At 37.2% G+C, this 18,213-nt stretch overlaps 1 protein-coding gene across 1 annotated transcript in view; it reads right to left on the bottom strand.

The window, feature by feature from the left end:
- GTF2F2 (general transcription factor IIF subunit 2) overlaps positions 1-18,213 on the bottom strand; it is a 132,451-nt gene that overhangs the window by 23,843 nt on the left and 90,395 nt on the right. Inside the window, exon 6 of the mRNA XM_006083525.3 lies at positions 1,206-1,305. Coding sequence (XP_006083587.1) covers positions 1,206-1,305 — 100 coding nt within the window. The remainder of the gene's footprint in view (positions 1-1,205; positions 1,306-18,213) is intronic.

Below are 18,213 nucleotides of genomic sequence, written 5' to 3'. Positions count from 1 at the left end.
AAAAATAAAGTAGTGGTTCAGGCCAGTCTTAAAGAGTTTATTTCTTCTTAAACTCAGTATTAAGAAGTTATTAATCAACAAAACACAACACAAGATATCAACTGTTCATTGCTACTTAACTTAGGCTTCATTTTATTTTCAGAGATTCATCACATTTTTCCTTACATTACAGGTACTTCAAGACTCAAAACCCTTAGCTCTGGTAGCATTGCTAATGACCTGCAGCAACATAGCACACTGGTTAATGAAGAGTAAACTCCTACACCAGGCTGCCTGGGTTCAATACCTGGACCGATTAATTATCAGCTGTGTGACCTCAAGTAAGCTAACCTGGGTGTCTCTCTGTTACTTTATCTGTAAGATGAGGATAATACCCGTAGTTACTTCATAGGGTAGGAATGATGGTTAAATGTGTCACTACTTATGAGACACTCAGAACAGTGCCTGGCACAAAGTAGATTTATATATACAATATATGCGTGTATTGTACATTGTAGAATACAATATATATAGTATACATGATATGCTTCAATAAAAGAAGGTTTAAAACATAAGGGCAGCCCTGACCAGTATTGCTCTGTGGTTAGAGCCTTGGCCCTTGCACTGAAGGGTTGCGGGTTTGATCCCCACCCCCAGATGAGACGCATGCAGGGGGCAAGCAGTTGATAAGTCTCTCATATTGCTGTTTCTCTCTCCCTCTCCCCCTCTCCCCTCCCTTCCACTCTCTCTGAAAACCAATAGGAAAAATATCCTCAGGTGAGGATTAACAACAAAAAACCCACAAAAAAGCAAAACGAACATAAGGGCAGTCCTCACTTTGCATGGTAGTGTGAGACCGTAAAAATGACTGCACAAGCTGAAACTATGCAAAGTAATTTTAATAATCAATGGGAAAAATTACCATTGTTTCATGACCTTTAAATTTTTTTGTCAAAATATTAAAAACTCTGTTACAAAGGTATAAAATATGAAAAAAGTGAAACTATTATTTATTAGGGATACCATAATTTGAAACACTGAAAAAATGAAGTATTTTATTTCTTTGAAAAACTTACAAGAGTAGTTTAAACAGTCTAACTTAGGATACAGAGTGAACATCTTTTCTAAGCTTGGCAAACTGTCATATCCCTTACTAAGGCTGAATAACTCAAGCACCTGATAGCATGGTCTATGATACAGAAAAGGTATGATGAAGAAAGACTTACATTGTATTGATGATTGGCAACAGGTTTGTAATTGGTTGTCACAACTTTATCCAGTTGTTGTGATAGCCGTACGGGTTTAGAAGATTCTTCTATTTGCAGTCTGAAAAATAAAAGGCACTATTAACAAATTCCCTTGTTTATTATTATTAGAGTGAAACCTGAAGAGTTAGTCCTATAACTCTTCTTCCTCAAGAACTAATACTTAATATATACAAAGTAACCTCAGAAGACATACCAACCTTAATATAATACTTCAAAAAAAAAACACTGAATATACGACTATCATGTAGAAACTAGACCATAAGCTAAACATACAATCTCACTCTGATTCTACAACTTTCTTCTAACCATATACTGATAGTCAAACTTTTATTAAAACAAATGATTTCTGAAAAAAAATCTGCATGTAAAAATGAATTACTGTATCTTAAATCATTTGACCTAAAACTAATCAAGTTATTAATTCAGAAATTCTATCCACTTAATAAGAGATAGAGTAAATAAAAAGATAATACACTACTACTCAGGGTCTAGTGCAATGATGGCGAACCTTTTGAGCTCTGTGTGTCAGCATTTTGAAAAACCCTAACTTAACTCTGGTGCCGTGTCACATATAGAAATTTTTTGATATTTGCAACCATAGTAAAACAAAGATTTATATTTTTATATGTATTTTATATATTTAAATGCCATTTAACAAAGAAAAATCAATCAACCAAAATAATGAGTTCGAGTGTCACTGGTCTAGTGGCTGCTTTATTGGACAATACAGACATAGAGTATCTCCATTATCAAAGTAACTACTATTGGACAGCACTAGTCTATTTTAGGACTCCCTCTAAATCAGTGGTTCTCAAACTTCCTAATGCCGCGACCCTTTAATACAGTTCCTCATGTTGTGACCCAACCATAAAATTATTTTCGTTGCCACTTCATAACTGTAATTTTGCTACTGTTATGAATCGTAATGTAAATATCTGATACGCAGGATGTATTTTCATTGTTACAAATTGAACATAATTAAAGCATAGTGATTAATCACAAAAACAATATGTAATTATATATGTGTTTTCCGATGGTCTTAGGTGACCCCTGTGAAAGGGTCGTTCGACCCCGAAAGGGGTCGCAACCCACAGGTTAAGAACCGCTGCTCTAAATTAAAACATAACTCAAAATACCACCTTTTAAAAAAATCCTCACCTGAGGATAATTTTTCCATTGATTTTTTTTTTTTAAGAGAAAAGAAGAGTGGGGGTAGAGAGAGAAACATCAATATGAGAGAGACATATTGATTGGTTGCCTCCTGCACAAATCCTTTAGTGTGTGGGTCGAGGCTCTAACCACTGAATTACACCAGCCTTGGCTCAAAATACCACTTAAAAAAAAAAAAGCCAAAAATAAACATGACACTATGTACAGCATATTATAAAACATAATACTTGACCAGCATATTTATATATTCAAGTAGCAATCTTAGGTAATTTTGTTTTGGACTAAATGTTATCATATTTCATGATTCACATTTTACCATTTACTCCTTATTTTAAAAATTACATGAATTCATTTTTTCTATCAGCACAGTAAATCTAAAAGATGTTTTAAGGGGGAAAAAGTACAGTTTTTTATAGTGACTATTTTTAAACAAAATGTATCATTGTACCTTTATTTTTTTAAAATATATTTTATTGATTTTTTACAGAGAGGAAGGGAGAAGGATAGAGAGTTAGAAACATCCACGAGAGAGAAATATCAATCAGCTGCTTCCTGCACACCCCAACTGGGAATGTGCCCACAACCAAGGTACATGCCCTTGAACAGAATCGAACCTGGGACCCTTCAGTCCACAGGCTGACAATCTATCCACTAAGCCAGACTGGTTAGGGCTATCATTGTACTTTTATACTTCTCATCAGTAAGATCAGAATATAAGAATATATTTAAAGCACTACAAGGAAAAAAAATGCCAACCACATCTAGCTAAATTATAACTGAAGAGTAAGAATGAAATAAAAGCATTTTTAAAAAAATATATTTTATTGATTTTTTACAGAGAAGAAGGGAGAGGGATAGAGAGTTAGAAACATCGATGAGAGAGACTGATCAGCTGCCTCCTGCATGCCCCCCAGTGGGGATGTGCCCACAACCAAGATACATATCCTTGACCAGAATTGAACCTGGGACCCTTGAGTCCGCAGGCCGATGCTCTATCCACTGAGCCAAACCGGTTCGGCAATAAAAGTATTTTTGAACAAAAAATAAGTCTATCATTGATAGATCCTCACTGAGAGAACTACTCAAGGACTTTTTTCAGTAAGAAGGAAAATGAACCCAAAAGAAACTAGTGGTATGCAATGGTCATAGCAAAGAAATTGAGAACCATGATAGAAAGTTGCCCACTCAATAAACAAAAAAGGTGTTTTTTTTTTGTTTTTGTTTTAAGAAAAGAAAGTGCAACTAACATGAAAGGTGGGAAGGAAGAGATCAGAATTAATGCATTTCTGTCTCTTTCTTTTGTTTTGTTAATCCTCACCCAAGGATATTTTTTCCACTGATTTTTTTAGAGAGAGTAGAAGGGAGAGAGAAGATCGATGTGAAAGAGGCTCATCCATTGGTTGCCTCTGTCTTACTGAGGCTGGGGATCAATCTCCGCAACCCAGGTACATGCCCTTGACCGGGAATCAAACCCACAATCCTTTGGTCTACAGGCCAACTTTCTCATCACTGAGTAAACCCGGCCAGGGCAGAATTAATTCATTTTAAGATTTCTATGTTCTCTAAATTTTCTGCAATAAGCATCTATTACATTTATAATCAGAAAGGAAGTATATTTTCTTAAAGAAAAAAAAATCATTTCATGGAAGGCTAATTTAAAAGCATAAAAACATTGGTCATTTAAAAGCAATGCATGTTCAAGGATCCGAGATGACAGTGGAGAGGAAATTCAGACACTGACACGTACAGAGGAGAGACAATGTGAAGACACAGAGAAGATGACTGTCCACAAGACAAGGAGAGGGGCCTAGAACAGATCCCTTCCTCATGGCCCTCAGAAGGAACCAATCCTGCAGACACTCTAGTCTTGGATCCAGGACTGTGTGAAAATAAATTCCTGTTGCTAAACCTAAATAAATAAAAGCAACACATTTAACATCATATATTACTTTAGTTGAGTGGGACTTTAAATTCTTTGGCTCATTAGAATGGAAACTAAAAATAATTTTCATTTAAAATTCCTAGCAAAGCACAACTTGCCATTCTTATAATATTTATTATTTAATTCCCTGGATGAAGTTTATTATCTATTTGCTTCTGCCTGCTCTTAGGCATATCAAATTACTCAGAAGATATTATATATCTACTAATTGCTTTTTTAATTTGAAAACTGTAACTACTATAAGTTTTGTTTTTACAACAAACCCAAATTCAGTATAGTAGTTTCTGCACTGAAAAATAAATACTTTATTCTTCTGTTTATAAATCCTTCCCTAATCTTTAAATACATAAAGTGATTGTTTTTATAAAGTGTAAGAAAAGTACTCTGGAAATGTCTATAGGAACTTACTGTTTATATAAACTATAAATCAAATGTTACTTTGCTTTTCATGTGACAAATACATTTTCTATGAACCTTGAAGAAAGCACTAGCTAGAGGTCTAGAAGGGAGATGTCCACCCAAAAATGGACTTTGACTTACAATCCTTCAATGGCCTATTAACTGTTCTTAGATGAAACACAAGCTTCTTCAACATGACTTCACGTCCCCCTGGGTTCTAGTCCTTGCTTATCTCGCACATCTGCATCAGGCTACAGCTGTGCAATGACCAGATTTGAGAAGGAGCCTCCTCCTGGAAATCATGCAGCACATGTTTCCTGGGTGCCTATCTCTGCCAGGCGCTAGGTTAAGGTTGGGAATGCTGCAGTGAGGAAAAGACTTGTTCTAGTGAAAGACTAACATTAAATACATGCTTATCCACAACTAATTTACTGCAGTTCTAAAGAGAGACAGGGCAGTGGTATTACAACAAATGATTGCATGTTGGCATGACATAAAAATTAACTTCAAGGTGTGCACTTGATGGTAAGCTGGAGCAGGACTGCTCGTGCTTACAAGAGGTCGGTCAGGCAAGAAGACTGGGTGAAAATAACTTCTCCAAGCAGATAGGATGTCTCAAAGTGACTACGAGATAAAATCTTTAGAGGTAAAAAAGTGGAAACAAATAGGAATGTTTACAAAGTGTTAGAACTAAGCCTGCGTAATTCCTTAAGAAAATATAAATTAAAAAAATATATAGCTAAGTGGCAAGCCTTTACTGAATACTTTTTTGTGTTCTAACCTTGGTCCTGTCCCCTAATGCACTCAGTTCTCAGGGGTATGGCCTCTCTAAATGGTAATCTGTTATGCTGCCACTAAATCATCTTCCCTGTTTCAATTGTCTCATTTCACAATTTAATCTTGAGATATTTAAAAAGGGAAGCATTTACTAGCTCCTTCTGTCCACATTAAATGATTGTTCCCATTACTTCACAATTTAAAAATTCCTTAGGGTTTCAGTTTGTTTAGGTGTCTTTATAAATGGTAGCTTATTCTTGTCATATTCTTATACTTGAATTTATCTGAAGAACTTATTTGCAGTTACTGCATCCTGATTTCAGTTCATGTGGAATACTTTCAATTCTAATGTAACAGTTCTATAAGCCAATGCCATCATCCCAAACAGTGTCATGCCACTTTATCCTCAAAGTATTTATTAATATTTAAATATATAAAGAAATACACTTAACTAACATTTTAAAAATAAAAAGCTCATGTAAAATTTTAACCTTTTTATTATACATTTAAAATTTGTTTAATTAAAAGAGGATCTTATGATTCAAAACTCAAAAGGTTAATCTATGGACTGAAAATATGACATTTTTAAAGACTAAACCTTAAAATAGTTTAATTAACCTTGAATAGTTTAAAATAATTTAGCAGGGTTCTTTACTTAACACTAAATAATTCATTTAACATTATTTCATGAAGTGTCAGAACAAGTTGCAACTCCATTTCACCACTGAACAATGCACCAATTTAAACATCACTGACCTCAACATGCCTTCAAAGTGAAAATAAGGTTCATCTGGGCTTGTACAAAATAACATAATTTGGAAATATTTGTGGTGGACTGTACAGGCAGGACTAAGAACAAGCTAAAAGCTTCACTATCCTGATCATTTATAAAATGGGCCTTAACTTTTTCAGAAAAATTTAAGATGTGGTATTTTCAAGAAACAGCAACAGAGGCCCTGGCTCAGTTGGTTAGAACATCGTCCCGATACGCCAAGTTTTCGAGTTCAATCCCCAGTAAGGGCACATATACTAGTAAGAATCAACCAATGTGGGAAAGGGTAAAATAGAGATTAAACCTGGGGAAGACTATGTTTGTGTTTTAGAAAGATTACTCAGTTAATCAATGTGTGAGATGGTTTGGCAATGGACTGGAGAGGCAAGGGACAAGAGCTCAATTAGAAGGTCACTATACATCCAGGTAACAGGGGATGTGTGTTTGAATGAAGACAGCTGCTCAGGGGGATAGATAAGAGACTATCTCTGAAGGCAGACTAGACAGGGCTTGATAATTGATAGGAAATATGTGGTAAAATAAAAGATTGTTGTTGAAAAAAAGAAGAATCAACCAATAAATACAAAAATAAGTGGAACAACAAATCGATGTTTCTCTCTTTCTAATCAATAAATAAATTTTAAAAAAGAAAAAAAGTAATACAAAAAGAATATTCTGTCATTATTTAGATTCAGTCAGGCCGGTTTGACCTTTGTTTTATAAACCATTAAAAAACACACATTACTAATTACTAAGCACTAATTACTACTACCACTTCAGGACAATATATAATATACTTCCAAATTCTTAGAAGGCTAGGACTCACTGAATTATTAGTCTTTCTAGAATTATTATTTAAGAGTTTTATCTCTTCTCAATAAAGAAAAAGCTCAAGGGCTACATAACTAAAAGCTTTCTGAAACACTAACAAAATTACAGCTATTACAAATAATAACAGACATTTAAAGAGCACTTCCTATGTGCTGGAAACGGTGTTAAAAATTTTACCTACCATCTCAATCTTACTCTTTCCTCATATCTATATATATGAAAGCCTAAGTGACAGTTACAACCGAACGAACGGTTGGTCGGTCACTGTGACACACAATGACCACCAGGGGCAGATGCTCAATGCAAGAGCTGCCCCATGGTGGTCAGTGCGCTCCCACAGCCAACCTCCAATTGGCCTGATCTGGACTGGGCAAAAGGGGCCCTGATCGGCCCGATCGCCTGCTAGGCCAAGGGACCCCACCCGTGCACAAATTTGTGCACTGGACCTCTAGTTAAGCAATAACAGAACTGGAACTCAGGTCTTTGTTGTATACTTCAAGGTTCAAGCAGTTAATCTATACAGTCCCTAAAAGTATACAATTCCTCCTATACAGTCTCCTAAAGGACCAAAGAACAGAATAATATCTCTACTTAACCCAATTCTAACGCAGAGAGAAGAGTACATTCTCCTTTACAACAGTGAAAACAAAGATTCCTATTCAGTCAATGTCACTGGTCATTAGGCTATAATCACAGTCCATAATCACCTTTATCAAAATTACTTAAAGAGCTTCATTACACGTTATATAAGTAGACTATTTTCATGCTTAAGCAGAAAACCCTAAGTAATAATGCCTTGCTAATCTGATTATCAACTACAGAATTAAACAGCTACAAAAACATTGAACAACAAATGTTTACATGAGCAACTGCCAATGTAGGAGTTATTTTATAATGTAAATACCATTTTTTTAGCATTCATCTATCTTTTGCTATAGCTACACTTGATTGCAATTTAAGCTGTTCTTAAAATGACATACTTAAAAGTTTCATGGCAAAGAGAAGCAGGAACATATCAGAGCACTGGGACTATCTGTGAGAGAAAACAAATACATGTGGCCCAAGGTCAGATAACCAAAAAGGAAATTTCGGGAGAAGAACCAGCTTGGGAGCAGATGAAAAGAAAGCTGAAAGAAAGGCCAGGTGAGGTAATAAACAGGTGCACACTGAGCTGATTTACTGATATGAAAAGGCTCTGATGATGCCTATTTGAAAACAGTAAATTTATAGAAAGTTTCAGTTTTTGGGGACTAGGACAAAGAGAGCTTCTCAGAGGAATTGTAACAGTAGTACATTTTAGCTTATTAGAATGTGGATTTAATTGCTAATAAAAAGACTTTATGGCCCTAGCCGGTTTAGCTCAGTGGATAGAGCGTCGGCTGCGGACTGAAGGGTCCCAGGTTCGATTCCGGCCAAGGGCACATGCCTGGGTTGTGGGCTCGATCCCCAGTAGGGGGCGTGCAGGAGGCAGCTGATCAATGATTCTCTCTCATCATTGATGTTTCTCTCTCTCGCTCTCTCCCTCTCCCTCCCTCTCTGAAATCAATAAAGAAATATATTTTTTTAAAAAAGACTTTATGAAAACAGGGGCCTTCCCTATGTCCCCAGGGCCTAGAACAGGCATGTCACATAAAGTGTTGAATATATTAGGGGGAAAAAGACAAGAAGTTTTAGACTGTACTTAATAAGAGATGGTAATTTGATTGTCAAATCATATGATTTACAGTGATATATGCTAACATTTAGATTTGGCATTTAAGAAAAGAGAGTGTAAAATGTATTAAGGTTTAATTTTCACTCTGTAAGAAATACCCAATAAAGGAAAATAGTCCATTATCTCCTTGCACTATTCAATATGGTAGCCACTGGCAATATGCAACTATTTATTTATGTAGTTTTAAAAAAAACATTTTTATTGATTTCAGAGAGGAAGGGAAAAGGACAGACAGAAACATCAATGACGACAGAGAATCATTGACTGGCTGCCTCCTGCACACCCCACATTGGGGATCGAGCCCACAACCTGGGTATGTGCCTTGACCTAGAATTGAACCATGACCTCCTGGTTCATAGGTCAAGGCTCAACCACTGAGCCATGCCAGCCAGGCTGCAACAATTTAAATTAAGTAAAATCAAATAAAACTAAAACCTCAGTTCCTCAGGTACACCAGCTAATTTTAAATGCTCAAGAGCTACATGTGGCTAGCCCCTACCATATTGGACAACACAAATATAGAACACTTGTATCACCACAGAAAGTCCTACTGGACAGTGCAAGAGAATCACAAACTCAAATGTCTACAGGGACCTATCAAGTAAAGTAGAAAGTAACAGTGAGAGAGGTAGAGGCTCTGGTGAACCGGAAATGGAGTACATGCTCCATCCCAAGTCCTCAGCACCAGTTGATAGTTACTCAGTCAGATTTTTAGGTGAAATAATTTATTAAACATTGTCTACTGATTCAATTAAAAAAACCAAAACCAAAAACCCCCTCAAAACCAAACTATACACCAGCTATACCAGGCCACTAGGAGGCAAACCTCTGATTTATATATCTACACCCCAGGGTTTTGTTTTGTTTTGTTTTAAGCAAAGAAGCAGCAAACAATTAGATTTATTACTAAAAGTAGGAAGGTCATGACACAAATGTGTCATAACCCCTGGCATCAAAACTACAGTTTTGTTGAAGGACCAGCAATTCCCTCCACTTCCAATCCCACGCTCCCAATCCAGAGGAGAATCCATGCTCTGGCTGACAAACTCTCCTAGATTGTGCTCGGACTCAGAACTGAAAAACATTTTCTATATCATACAGAAATGTGATCTTTTTTTTACTTTTTGTAGAATTAGCAATTTCATTATGATTCAACCTGATAGCTCCCTCTTAATGAAAGACTTAATACTGAGCTGAATTCTCCTATATGAGAACAATATTCAAATGGCTAATTAAGTCTCATTGTAATGGTGACTTGCCCATGATCGTACAGTTTGACAGAGGCAGACAGGAAAAAAAATTCAAGATTCCTTGTCCACTGCTCTTCACCATAATTGCATCTTAAATGTAACGAAGCAATTCAGACATCTTCTCAAGTTGGTAAATGTATGCTATACCAATTTAAAATATTTAGAGCTATTTAAGAAGAAATTATGTCCAAAATATGTCCATTACAATAGCTGGCAAGGTGTTCAGAAGGGGTTACACCCAGTGAGGGAATGATGATTCACCCTGGACGTTTGTTAAAAACAGCAGCTACTAACAAGTTTTTGGTATGTGTTGAGTAAGGAAAAATAAACGACACAGTGACAGTGTAATGAAGACTTTTATGTAATGTTTCTATTTTTCTAATTACTGTCTAATTTTTGATTTTCACTGAAACAATGTAAGACTCAATCTTTTATCTTCAGGAAGAGCACATTGTCAGCATTCCAGAGAGTACTTCTTCATCACTGTTAGCTAAACAACAAAACTCCACTCAATAGTCCAAATATAAGTATCTTATCTCAGAGCCAGAATATTTTTACTATCTTATGTTCTTTCCTTATGTATTCTATTTATGATCTTGAACTTTAAGTCAAGCTTAGTGGACATCTTTAACTGAAGCAGAAGCAGTACTTCTAAGTCACTAGCATTCTGGTTGCATGAAAGTACAATAGATGGCCAACTGGAGGAAGGGGATCAGGAAGGCAAAGCACACAACAACTGGTTCTTATGAAACTGGGAGGCAATAGGATATCCAAGGTTTTCACTGCCTTAAGTTTTTGGTCAAATAATTATAACTTTTGGTCACCTGTACCTTATCCATTGCAATATCTTTTTCTTTAGCCTAGTCAGACATGATTTCTTATATCATTTCATAAAAGCAAACTGCTTTCCACCTTGGAAAGTTTGGATTCCTCTCACAATCCAGGACCACTGGCTCCTAACTGCTCACCTGCCTGCTTGCCTGATCGCGCCTGCCGGCCTGATCGCCCCTGCCTCTTCCTACTGGCCTGATTGCCCCTAACCGCCCTCCCCTGCTGGCCTGATAACCCCTAACTGCCCTCTAACTGCTCCCCTGACGGCCTGATCACCCCTAACTGCCTCTGCCTTGGCCCTGGCCACCATGGCTTTGTCTGGAAGGAGGACCGGACAAACGGAAGATATCTGGTCGACCTGGTCTAATTAGCATAGATAATTTTGTCAGTTCATGTTGCCAGCCCTCTCAATAACATTCAAACATGTTGTTGTAAGCTCCCCAAAGTACTTATCTACTAACTTATTGATAAAGAGGCTTCTGGCTTGATATTATTTGGTGGAGCATTGTGCAACAGTGACAAAGTTACCTGGCCAATATGCATATTTTCTCTAACACAGAGCCCATGGATAGATTTATTAATAACTGATATATTAATATTACCAATTGAATAATATAATTTTCTTGCTATCAGTAGAGGGAAGAAGGTACTATAAAATGTTTCAGTTTGATTTTTCTAAGTATATAAAATATAACCTGGTTCAATTTAAACCTAGGTTATTTTATATTGGTCTTTGTACAAAAACAATAAACTTAGCATACAGATAAAGGGTTTCTAAACAAGATCTGGGTAAAAACAGCCCTGATTTTCATAGATCTAAAAATTTATAGATTTAGACTCTAAATTACTTTATTTGCATTGCTAGCTCTACTTAAAAGCAGCTTTACCTTTTATTACTTATTTAATAGTCTATAATTCCTGTAAAATGTTAGGGATTCATGTGCCTCTGGTTAGTCATAGAATGACTAATACTATGGGTCAAAAGAAATGTATAAAAATGTATTCTGCATCAACATGCATGAATGGTACAAACTGATATAGGATACTTATAGCCATGATGCATATTCGAGAAGTGATGGACAAAATCTACTTTATTATGGTAAGCTGTAGATATGATCTAGATCTGGGTCATTTATCTTTGTAAATGCTGCTTTGTAGACATCTTTGATTAGGCTGAATACCAGTAGGAAGATGATGAGAATGAATACTAAGAAAGCAGAAACTCCTATATTATTTTTTCCAGTTGTAATGGTTTTATACCAAGTTCCTTCTCTCAGTTCCCTCTAGAATTGCTAGCTGAAGGCAAAGGCAAAGTCTGTATCCATGGAACACTCCAAAGTAGCATACTCAAATAGCAACTGACCCTACAACCTTCTAGCACAATCCATTCAACAACTCAGTTAGGAACAAATGAGAAATTATGTATATGTACATATATACATTTGAATAAACACATAATATTTAAAACATGTCCATGTTTCTCCTGGTACAATATATAGAACCAAGGAAGAAATTAATAAGAATAAAAATTCATAAGATGGGGTTAAAAGTATGGAATGTGTTTGAACAAAGCAATTTAGATGTGAAATGAACTTGGTGGGTTAAAGTGAGCCTTCACATGTTTAAAATAGATGGTACAAAAATAGTATTTACATCATTTAAGACTGGATCAGATTCTTGACACTGAACTCTATCACCATGAAAAGACTATCTTTTCCAAATAATGCATATTAGAGAATGTGCATTTTCTGTAATGTATATGAAATCTTAAGGAAACACATTTAAAAAAATGAGCTCGGCCGATGTGGCTCAGTGTTTGAACGTCAACCCATGAATCAGGAAGTCACAGTTCAATTCTAGGTCAGGTACATGCCTGGGTTGCGGGCTGGATCCCTAGTAGGGGACAGGTGTGCAGGAGGCAGCCGATCGATGATTCTCTCTCATCACTGATGTTTCTATCTCTCTCTCCCTCTCTGTTCCTTTAAATTGAAGTCAATAAAAACATATTTTTAAAAAAATGAAGATTCGTGTTGCTCAGTGGTTTTAGAGCCTTAGCCCACACACCGAAGGGTCACAGGTTTGATTCCTGGTCAAGGGTGAGTACCTGGGTTGCAGGTACACTCTCTAAGAAAATAAAGAAATCAATGGGGAAAATATCCTTGGGTGAGGATTAACAAACAAACAAATAAACAAGATTCATGTAACTGCTAGTTTAAGTAGTGAATACAAGAAATTAAAGTGAGTGTGTAGGAGAGGAAATGAATTAAGGTAAAATAAGTCAAGGAGGCTGACCTATCAGATATTAGATAATAAAAAAACTAGAAAAATTACTGTGATGAGAAGTACTTTGCAATTATATGACAAATATATGTATTACATTATAAATCAAAGGCTTATAATCAGAATTATTTAAGATGATTTAAAGCTAAGCACCTAAGATTATTAGACAGCTCCAACTGCTAACTTTCTCATCAATTTCTCTAACTCCTAAAAATACTTATATTAGCGATTAAATAAACCGCCTATGGGATAGAAACAATGTTTCCCTCGTTAGAGCCACTGTGATACATACTGCAAGTATAATCATTTTTCCAAATTAAAATTCCTATGATCCTATGACTATGTGATGTCAACAGAATACAGCAGTGGGATCATATAATTTCTATTTAACAAATTTAAAAATACAATTCTGCAAAATTCCAGATGCCTGTGAGTAGAAATCAGAATTATTAGCTTAGCTGCATATCATGTCAAACTGTAGGAAGCTACTTAGGCATACACTAACCAAGACACCGTTGCTATGACGACTAAGCAACTACAGCAAATGGCTACTTCATTAGTGACTCCATACAATTATAAATGCTGAATAGATGGGAATAATCTGGCACTATCTGGCCACCAATGTGCACTGAGATTCAGAGAGAATTTCTGAAAAGATAGGTAAATTTTAAGTAGTTGTTTTTTAGCGACCTTCAAACATGAAGAAGAGAGGTTCTGGTGCTAACTAGAACCAAATCAAGCCAGGGGGAACAACTTAGAGGAGTGGTTAGGTTCAAGGGAGAATGCTCTGTTTAGGAGCAGCTGCTGTGGTGCTGATATTGATAATGAAGATGGAAAGTCACTTAGAATGGCAAAGAGAGAAAGAAGGACTCCCTAATGATTCACTGCTTCAAATTTTCCACTGTAAATGGGCTTTTAGGCCATATGATCTCAATTTCTTTCCATCAAGCAGATGAAGAAAGGGGTGAGAAAGATTTCTGTACACCCTGTTTCAAATGGGAAGAATTTAAACTTTACATTCAAAAATAAAAAATGAAAGTTGGACATAAACTTCTCTGATACCGTGACAAAAAAATAATGCTAGAATTAGGAGGAGGAGAGGAAAGAAGAGAGAGAGGAAGGCAAGAAGGGAAGGACAGGCGGAAAGGGAGGGGAAGTGAAGAGTAAGTGGTAAAAAAGATTGTTATCTATCTATATATATAAAAGCTTAAGTGACTGAATGACCGGAATGACAGGTCGCTATGACACATACTGACCACCAGGAGGCAGATGCTCAACGCAGGAGCTACCCCCTGGTGGTCAGTGCGCTCCCACAGTGGGAGCGCTGCTCAGCTGAAACTCATCCTGGCGGCCCATGAGCCCGTCGCCAGCCCGTTGGACCTGCAGGACTACTGAGGGAATAGTAGGACAATCTCTGGAGAACAGACCAGGCACCAACAGACCAGCACTGCTGGCCTTCTGGAAGTCAGCCTTGAGCACCAAGGCCGTTTCCCCTCTCTAGATGCTCCGCAAGGAAGAAAGGATATAAAAGCAGCCGCCAGGTGGCTCCCAACAACCAGCGTGAAAGTCAGCAGGATGGATCTGTATCCCGGGCAAAGGCATCCCACCACCAGCCCAGGCTGATTGTGTCCCGGTCTCCCCCCCCACCCCCTCAGTACCCCACCTGTGCACAAATTCATGCACCAGGCCTCTAGTTCAGGCCATAAAAGCAGCTCATATATGCCAAACTAAGCTATTAGGAGTCAGTTGCTAAAACAGGGGAACTACAAGAAAGAGTTCACTTTAAAATAAAGATGAATTCAGCAGCAATAAGGAGAATGAACCAGGGTAGGGAGAGACTGGTGTCAGGGAGAACAATAAACAAGGGATGAAGAGAAGCTACACAGTAGTAGTTGACGGACAGAATGGTGAGTACTGTACATATGACAATGAACTCTATAGAGGTCTGGAGACCTAATATAAGCCAGACCAAGTGTCAGATACTGTGAGATAAACCAAAATGAAAAAGCTACAAGCTGGTGGAGGAGTGGACAAGAAACACTTCTGAGGACTCCTCATCATATTTGGAATTTGCCACCTTCTTTTCTAGCTCTCACTCCTTTTTTTTTAAAAAAATCCTCACCTGAGGATATATGTTTTTCCACTATTTTTCTTTTTTTTTAGAGAGACTGGAAGGGAGGGAGGAAGAGGGGAGAGAAACATTGATGTGAGAGAGACACATTGGACGGTTGCCTCCCACATGCACCCCAACCAGGGTGGGAGATAGAACAGCAACCAAGGTACATGCCCTTGACCAGGAATCGAATCCACGACCCTTTAGTCCGTGGGCTGATGCTCTAACCACTAAGAAAACTGGCCAGGGCCACCCCTTCCCAGCAAAGCCATTTCTTACTCCCTGGCTGATCGCTCCATTTCCCAGGTACTTCACTCATCTATCTTGCAGCTCTCCCTAGAGGTTTTTTTTTTTTTTTTAAATATTTTTTATTGATTTTTTACGGAGAGGAAGGGAGAGGGATAGAGAGTTAGAAACATCGATGAGAGAGAAACATCGACCAGCTGCCTCCTGCACACCTCCTACTGGGGATGTGCCTGCAACCAAGGTACATGCCCTTGACCGGAATCGAACCTGGGACCTCTCAGTCCGCAGGCCGACGCTCTATCCACTGAGCCAAACCGGTTTGGCCCTAGAGGTTTATAGTATCCCCACAGCTACCCAAAAAGTCAGTGCTGCAAGCATCATGTTAAAGGAAAACTAAGTAGGTCCAATATATTAATCAATTATATTCCACCTAATACATTCAGAGTGTCTATTATCTATCAGGGAGTAGTGTTAACAACGGATTTACACTCATTTTATGGGCCGAGCACGCTTCCGCTGCACCACTCTGCTCTCTGGATTTACACTCATTTTAAAGTCCATTAGCAAACACTATAATGGAGATCTTCAATGAAAGCAAATGAAGGCAAGACTATTAGAGAGGAAACCTACCTCAAGCAAAAGTTCTGTGATACTGTTTTCTTAAAACAGTTTTATTGAAATATAATTAACTGAGGAAACTTAAAGTATACAATTTGATAAATTTTCACATATGTATATACCCTTGAAATCCTGCTGTTATTTGTTTTAGAAAAATGGCCCAGCTTTACAACCTAGGTGCTTCTGAATTGTTTTCCCTGTGGAGAAATCAATAAACCCAAACTGAATATACATATTTTTAAGTTATTCTCTATCTTTGATAAGTAATTTCAGGAACTTAAGGACACAGAAGTTTTATTTTACATTTTTCACAGAATGAAAACTTTGAAAATACACACACACACACACACACACACACATTTATATCAAACTGCTGCCAGGGGAAATCATGTTCTTTCATGGGATCGCAAGAAAAGCTTCCACAGACCCTTGCATGGGAGATTATGGTGTAGCAAGATTTACTGGGATGGAAATTGAAGGCTGCTCCTTTGTCCCATCTCTGTCTGTCCCACCATGGAAAAATTTCCATCTTGTCTTCACCAAGGCCAAAACAAAGGCCAGTGTACAGAGTTTCTAATTCATATTAAAGCTTAGTCCTTTGGAGTCCACGTGGTCTGCTGTGGGCCCCAGGTGGCCACTAGACCTATATGGCTTCGTGCGTTACTGGGCAAGGGAGAAAGGCTTTGTTCCCTGGGATTATATTATCATGGGCTTGGGAAGGACCAGGCACTTTTTCAAAATAACCAATTAACTTCCCAAGCTTTCACAGGCTTCTAATGAGTCCACCCCCTAACAAATCCATTCTTTCTCATACTAGACTGAGAGGCTTCTATGGTAGCCATGTCAGCACTCCCATTACACATGCCTCATAGAAACTCAGGTGGTTCCCTGGGGGAGTATATAAAGTTGTAATTTCCTGGTGAAGCAAGCAGGCTCATGCTCCCCAGGTGATTATGCTTTTAATAATGTCTGATTCCCTTTGCTTTCTTCCTTTATTACTATCTAACTACTACACTAACAAAACTCTTCTAAATTTCCATGCTAATGAAATATTTTAAAAGTCAGTATACACTTTCAAGCAATATAATAATATACTTAAAAAAAGAGAAACAACTGAACAATGATAGGCTAGAAATAGTGCAAATGCACAAAAGTAGCTTTCCTATTTCCAGCTATATAAGTAATTTTTAAAGGAAAAACTTTCTAATATCAATAAAAATACAAATACACAAAGCAATCCTTACCAAAAATGTTCAACCCTATATGAAGAAAACTACACACTGTTACTAAAAGATATAAAAGAAAGCCTGAGTAAATGGAGAGAATAACTGTTTCTGAATGAGATTAAATATGCTAAGAAGCTAATTAGTTCTTCCTAAATAATTTTATTAAAAAATAAGAAATTTTTACTGGAATATTGTGTGCTCTAAAATTTACATGGAAGACTAAACCGGTAAGACAAATTAAGAAAAAAAACTTTAAAGAACAATAATAATGGGGACAATGGGGACCATAATATTCTAGGCATTAAAATGTTATTAAGCCACAATAACTAAAACAGTACATTTCTGGAAGATGAAATAGAAGAGACTGCTTAGAAACAGACCCTATGATGTGCAAGAATGAAATTTATAATCAAGTGGTATCACAAACTTCTGATTAAGGGAAGAGATATTCAAATAATATGCTTACATGAGGAAAAGCTCCACCTTCTAGAACAGGGTGGGGAATCTTTTTTCTGCCAAAGGCCATTTGGATATTTATAACATCACTCGCAGGCCATATAAAATTATCAACTTAAAAATTAGCCTGCTACACTTGGCCAAACATTTAATTAACTCACCCCTAATGCCTTGGCAGGGCAAAACCAAATGATTTTGAGGGCCTTATGTGGCCTGCAGGCCAGACGTTTCCTGTCCCTGTTCTAGAATATGCTGACAGGGAAAGGTGTCAAAAAGTAAGGAAGGCTTGAGATATCTGAGTGAATGGTAACCAACAGTATACTTTTAGAGTTATGGTTACA

The sequence above is a fragment of the Myotis lucifugus genome, unplaced genomic scaffold, assembly GCF_000147115.1.
Source record: "Myotis lucifugus unplaced genomic scaffold, Myoluc2.0 scaffold_7, whole genome shotgun sequence".
NCBI lineage: Eukaryota > Metazoa > Chordata > Mammalia > Chiroptera > Vespertilionidae > Myotis > Myotis lucifugus.
The sequence above is the reverse complement of the archived record's forward strand: the minus strand, read 5'-3'. Positions and strand labels throughout refer to the sequence as shown.